This window comes from Centruroides sculpturatus, unplaced genomic scaffold (genome assembly GCF_000671375.1).
Source record: "Centruroides sculpturatus isolate CEXI.00-Female unplaced genomic scaffold, Cexi_2.0 scaffold641, whole genome shotgun sequence".
In the NCBI taxonomy this organism is placed as follows: domain Eukaryota; kingdom Metazoa; phylum Arthropoda; class Arachnida; order Scorpiones; family Buthidae; genus Centruroides; species Centruroides sculpturatus.
The window spans coordinates 404,632-411,607 of record NW_019384888.1 but is presented as its reverse complement, the minus strand read 5'-3'; the positions used below and the strand labels follow the sequence as shown (position 1 = coordinate 411,607).

Genomic DNA, 6,976 nt, shown 5'->3' with positions numbered 1-6,976 from the left:
TTTTAGTAAGTAAGAGGATGTTGTTGGATCCTAATTATGGATAGCTTCGACAGTGAATAAATGTAAAAAAAAAAGTGTAACTGCTTCTTTTATTTAAAAATGTTTTGTTATTCATTTTACGTTAATTTCAACATTTGTTTGTTTTGAAGAGAAATAAAATATATTATAACTCTTACATATTAAATAATTATTTTACATCTTTGTTATGTATTTGTATAAGTGTATGTTTATGCATAAGTAAACTGTATGTGAGCCACTCATTTGCCAAAATGATAAGTTCATAAAAGAAAAGGTAGAAAATATGCATTGATAAATTTTTATACATTTCTTGTGAAAAAAACATTTATTATTCAACGGCCTTAAAAATTATATTTCTATTAATGATGTCCTCGAAGTTCAGCGAATTTATCGCAGAAAAATAACTGCTCAGAAAACACGTGCTTGCTGTTCAATGCGTTGCTTTACGATGAAAACAAGCTTAAGCAATGGCGTTGTTTGCACACTCAGTAAGTAATTTTACAATTTTTGTTTATAGCATAGTTTATATGGATTATTCCCAAAAAATTATACAGGTAGCCCCCATATAACACAGTACTTCTATAGCCAGGTTCACTCTAACACGGTTCGGGAATTGAGTAAAACCCTCGTTCAACATAAAGTGTAATAAAGGGGGTTTGTTCTTTTACACCTCCGCGAGCATTCTAATTTTTTTTGTCACTACTTTGAATGCTCTTTCAACAAATAATCCATTTAATGGTTCAATTTTACAATTGGGACCCTTTTTTTGCCTCTAAAAGCTTATATTTCAAAATTATAGATTCCTCCATCAAGATACTATTGATAGTGTGGGTGCTGCCATCTTTCTTTCATCGTTGTTTATAATTGCCTACAAACAGCAGAGCACTCCCATTGTAGCGGAGACGCAGAGCGACTGCTATTAATGAAAGCACCCAAAAACTGTTACCAGTTGATGATGCTCATTTTGAGATCATCATATAGGATGAATAATCCTCTGGTAAGATATTTATTTAAATAATAAATAAGTATTTTACCCATAAAAAATGAATAATAAATCTGATTTAAAGAAAGATTTAACAGCATGTTTTTTAATTTTTGGAACCTAACCCCCCTTTTCACACTAATTCTCTGTTTCGTATAACATGGATTCACAGAACACGGCAATTTTTTGGAACAACTCCTGTGTTATGCAGGGGTTACCTATATGTGTTTTGGAAATGTTGAGTCAAATTAGTCTAGAGTCGATTAATTTTATGGAAGAAAACCTTTCAAACAGCCTTAGTCCCTAAACTGCACACATGCAGGCTGTGATTGGCTCATGTATTTAAGTGACTCGTACAACATGGAATTCATATAACATGGAACGTATCTACCGTGTTATAGGAGGGGGGTCTACTGTATCAATTACTAACAATTATTCACTTTAAAAACACTTCTCACACAACTGTGGTTGTCATAAATATCTATGTATTAAATAGAATTTATATCAAATTAGATACAATTGGTCCTTTGTTTCTGCATTTGCATATTCAACCACCCATGGTTTGAATATTTAAAAAAGTAATTTCAGAAAGTTTTAAAGTTCAAAAATTTGAATTTGCTTGCATTTTAAATATTCTGTGTTTTATTCTATGTATTTATCATTCCAGTTATTACACAAAAGCAATCTGTAAGTGTTGTAAGAAGGAAAATGATTCATTGATGCTGATGTGTGCCATGTAGTTATATACCTGTGATGTTTCTAATATGTACAGACTTTTCTTTCTTTTTGCTATTCCCAAAGGTCTAAACAATACAGTATAAAGTGTTTAATGTACAAAACATTAATAACCAATTCACATATAGTATTTTTTAAAATGTAAATGCTGTATTATCTAGAGACAATTTAAAAGATACAAGAGTATATTCATAATACTATGATGCAAATACTATGTCATTTTATATGAGGGACTGGAGCATCTGGGCAAGTGAGGGGATTCTGCAAATACAGAGGGGTGACTGTTTTTATATTTTTTCACTTTTTTCATTTTTCTCCCTCTATGATTTTTGTTTTGAAGTTTGTTGAAAATAATTTTAAATTAGAATTAAAGATTTGAATTCTTATTTTTCTGATATGGTGTATAAACTCTTTCTATATGGCAGACGACCAAGCGGTAAAGGTAAGCAACCAACTACTTTGGGGACTAGGAATAAAATCTGGACAGGTCGATAAACCACAAGAAATTTTCAGGGTACCTGGGGCCATATTCTGGTCACTTATCTTTCATCTCTTATTTCAGAGACAAATGATGTCAAAATGAGAGACGAAATTCATCTCTCAGAGACAATCTAGTCTTTGTTGTTCACATCATGATTCTATTAGGTTGATTATACATGTTTGGGTTATCTGCATGCGCAACACAGTATAGAATTTTAATTAATAAAATTGTAAAATTTTTGAACATGCAGAGTATGGAATTATAGATCACGTGGTAAGGAAAGCACTTAATTTTGATAAAGATATTTAAAAATGTTACAAAATAAAAAGAAATATCGTAATGTCAAAATATCTTGGATAATATTGTCTCTTAGGTTAATAAAACTATTTGTTAAGTTAAAAAATTGTACATACTTAGGGAGAAATTAGAACTGTAATATTTTACTAATAAGTATTAGTAAGATACTTAACAGATAGATAAGGTTAACAGCATATTCAATGGTTCAGAAATTTATGCAGGATAATTAAAAAAAAGATGGAGGTTTGATCCCGAGTAGCCACTTAAAATCATAAGCATTATCTATCTCAAAGTATTCTTTTCTGAGATAGAGAATGTTCCTAATATGGTTGTACAAGGTGAGTAGCATCCAGTCGTCCATATTAGATATAACAAAACCGAGGTTACAGACAAAAAGACGACTATCCGTTCATCTCTCGTACACGAGAGAATCTTCGAGAGAGAAAGTTGTCCAAAGTCCTGTTTGGATGGATGCGATGCTCTCTTGAGATGTAAAAGAATGATTAGCCAATCAGCAACCAGATTGTGACATAGGTATTGTCTCTGAGACGAGAGACAATGACCAGAATATGCCACTGATGTCCATCTGGACTCATTGTGTCCTGTTCCTTCCCACCCAGCTGCTCCATTTTGTTCATAACTGAACCTATAATAGGCTTGTCAAAAGGTTATTTTGGCGTTCTTTGGGCAGGAAAGAGAGAGTTAAAAAGAATATTTCTATTTACTCATAAAAATACTTTAAAAAATTTTAAGTATTATTTCATTATAATCTTGTATTTCTAAACTCTTCAAAAATTACCTAAAATTTTCTATATCTAAAAGATAGTGACCAATTTACTAACGATAGTTTTCTCAGAAGTCACTTTCTTGGCAAATTGCTTGTGTGGAATTCTATACATTATCCTTTTTATACTTAGATTAGAGAGAGATCTATACATAAAACTTGAAATAGAGTGCAATGTATTTTGCATTTTCTTTATAAAAACAAATTTGGTTCATTTCAGCATTCAATATTTGACTTTCAATTCTATAACATTTTTGACTTGTGTAATTTAAAATTAAAAAATTTAAATTACTTATTCATAAAATTACTAAACATTATACAGTAGAAATATTTGTTCAGTTTGATTTAATATTAAAAATGATTCCTCAAATTTGTCAGCCATATTTTTATAACAAAGATTTATTTTCGAAATAAGCTTTCATAGCAAGCTGACAAAAGTGAAAAGTATTTACTTTTCATTTAGCACATTTATGGGGATTACATGTCATGATTTCCTATAAGAATGTAAAATTTCATAAAAATATGTACTTACCCAAACAACTCCAGATATTTTCTGTGTGCAAGTTAATTGTAAACATGTTCAAAAAGGTTGTAAAACACAAAACCATGTAAACATTTTTCTGTTAATGTACAATTTTTTACAATAATGAGTTACATTTTACACTCGTATTTCTGAAATATTGTATCAAAATTTTATTATTTAGTTAAGAACAAAACACGCAACAGGGTATTTATAAAACAAGCTATCATACTGAAATGGTGCTTACTGCCACAGTGAAGTTGCTACAAGCCTGCCATTGCTCAAGGTGAACGTGGAGAACAGCAGCCACATTTTTTTATACAATGAATTTTACAACTGCCATCATATAAAAATGAATCCATGAATACACAGACCTGATCTGCAATAAAATTCCTAAGTTACTAAATTATTTGATTATAATATAATTGTCAAATGGCATCATTAACATAAATAAAATATCATTTATATGATAATTTTTGTGAATTTTGGATTTTTTTTAGTAATGAATAATTATAAGGGACCATTCATTAAATACATTTACAGTTTGAGGAGGAGAGTGTCGCAGGAAGTACAAACGTTACTATACACGATGGGGAGAATGAATTAACACACTGTCTACGTGCACCTCTTCTAGTGATTTAAAGTGACTCAGAACTGTACAAAATTAACGGGTAGCCCCCTAGATATTTAATTTCAAATGAATTATATTAGTTTTATATTTACAGAAGATGAAAAAGAAGAAAAAGTGGACAGTAAATGTGATCTTCAGTTAAGTGATGNTTCTAGTGATTTAAAGTGACTCAGAACTGTACAAAATTAACGGGTAGCCCCCTAGATATTTAATTTCAAATGAATTATATTAGTTTTATATTTACAGAAGATGAAAAAGAAGAAAAAGTGGACAGTAAATGTGATCTTCAGTTAAGTGATGGTCTTAACAGAAAGAACTTTTACAAGAGTGAAAGCTACAAATCAGATCCCTTGACTTTCTCAGTATTAAGAATTCAGAAACATATCACATGTACAAGGAAATTTTCAAAGGAGCCATTTTTAAGAAAGTATTTATTTATCCCTCCTCATATTGGAGAAAGATACCAATGTGAAATCTGCACAAAACTTTTCTCCTACAAAACTATTTATTCAAATCATCTTTTTGTACATATTGGAAGAAGGCCTTTGTCATGTGATGTCTGTAAGGAAAACTTTTTCTACAAGTTTCATTTAACAGAACATAAAGAACTTCACAGGAAAGAAATTCTATACTATTGCTGGATATGCAAAGAGAAATTCAACTGTGAGCGGGATTTAATTGTACATCAGAAACGTCATATTGCAGAAAGACCATATAAATGCGAATTTTGTGGCAAAGGTTTTAAACTAAAATCGGTTTTAAAAGTGCACGCAGTAGTACATTCTGACCAAAAACCATTCCAGTGTGGAATTTGTAAAAAGAATTTTAAATTGAAGTCTAGTTTATTAACGCATGGCAAACTTCATTCAACTTTGTGTCCTTATCAATGTCAAATCTGCAGCAAAAAGTTTAAAGTGAAGGCAAATTTATTAATTCATGAAAAATACCATTCCGAAGAAAGGCCTTATCAATGTGAATTTTGTGAAAAGAGTTTTAAGGTAAGGGGAGATTTGTACATTCATCGAATACGCCATTCCAGGGAAAGAAGTTTTCAGTACAAAATTTGCAAAAAGAGTTTTAACATGAGAAAGAAATTAACGCAGCATCTAAAATATCATTCTGAGGAACGCCCACATCGGTGCAGACTTTGCAGTAGAAGTTTTAAGACAAAATCATGTTTAGCAAAGCATCGCCAGTTTCATTCTGATGAGAAACTATTCCAGTGTGTGAAATGTAATAAAAGTTTCAAGGCAAAATCAACTTTAGTAATTCATCAAATGTGCCATACTGAAGAGAGGCCTTTTCAATGTGGATTATGTGAGAAACGGTTTAAAACGAAATCCGGNTGGCTGACTTGTGTCTCGACAGGATTGGTCGAATCTGGACCAATAGTGGATGAGCAGCGTCACGCATATATACGGACAGTTTAGGCGGGAAAGTTGAGTTTCCTATCGTCTGTACAGTATGTACAGAACATAAATTAGGTAACTCTAATACTATAATTTTATAATTTTTACATTATCTACAATTTTATCTTTAGTTATCACGACCCCTGCCATGGAGAAGAATTCTAAGAAGAGCAGAAAATTTATATCCATTGAAGAAAAAGTTAAAATTTTGGATCGGATAAAATCTGGTGAGAAAATAATAGCCATTGCTAAAGATTTAAAGTTACAGGAGTCAACAATTCGATCAATAAAAAAAAATGAAAATAAAATAAGGGCTACAATTTCCTCTGGATCTTTAGTAAGTTTGAAAAAAACTGCTCGTATAAAGGACACTTTAATTCCTAAAATGGAAAAGTATTTGATGTTATGGATAGAAGATTGCTTTTCAAGGAATTTTCCTTTGAATAGTAATGTGATACAGCAAAAGGCAATAAAGATTTACCAGCGTGTAAGAGCGCTTGAATGCGTTTCTTTTAATGAATTACATCAACACGAATTTAAAGCCAGTAAAGGGTGGTTTAACAGATTTATGAATCGATTTTCCTTGCGCAATGTCAAAATTGTGGGAGAAAGTGCATCAGTCGACATAGAAGCAGCCCAGAGATTCCAAGAGTATTTTCCCAAAATTGTAGAAGATGGAAATTACACTGCAGATCAGGTATATAATGCCACCGAAACCGCATTATATTGGAAGAAAATGCCCGGACGCACTTACATCTCGAAAAATGAAAAGTCTGCTTCAGGATTTAGGGTTTCCGAGGATAGTATCACTTTACTTTTATGTTCAAATGCATCTGGAGATAACGTTATAAAGCCCATGTTAATTAACCGATCATTAAATCCACAAGCAATGAAAGGGGTTGACAAATCAACTCTTCCTGTTTTCTGGCGAGCAAATAGAAATGCATGTGTAACAGGTGTTTTATTTCGCGATTGGTTTTACAATTGCTTTGTGCCGGAAGTGGAAGATTACTCAAAAAGAAAAAATATCAGTTTCAAGGCTTTGTTACTGGTCGATAATGCGCCAAGATACACAGAAGATTTAAATCATCCGGCTGTTAAATTAATATTTTTACCTCC

At 31.6% G+C, this 6,976-nt stretch overlaps 1 protein-coding gene across 1 annotated transcript in view; it reads left to right on the top strand.

Moving 5' to 3' along the window:
* Positions 1-4,076: 4,076 nt before the first annotated feature.
* Positions 4,077-6,976, top strand: part of LOC111631149 (zinc finger protein 271-like) — a 9,305-nt gene continuing 6,405 nt past the window's right edge. Inside the window, exons 1-2 of the mRNA XM_023375349.1 lie at positions 4,077-4,500; positions 4,653-5,464. Coding sequence (XP_023231117.1) covers positions 4,667-5,464 — 798 coding nt within the window. The 5' untranslated portion in view covers positions 4,077-4,500; positions 4,653-4,666. The remainder of the gene's footprint in view (positions 4,501-4,652; positions 5,465-6,976) is intronic.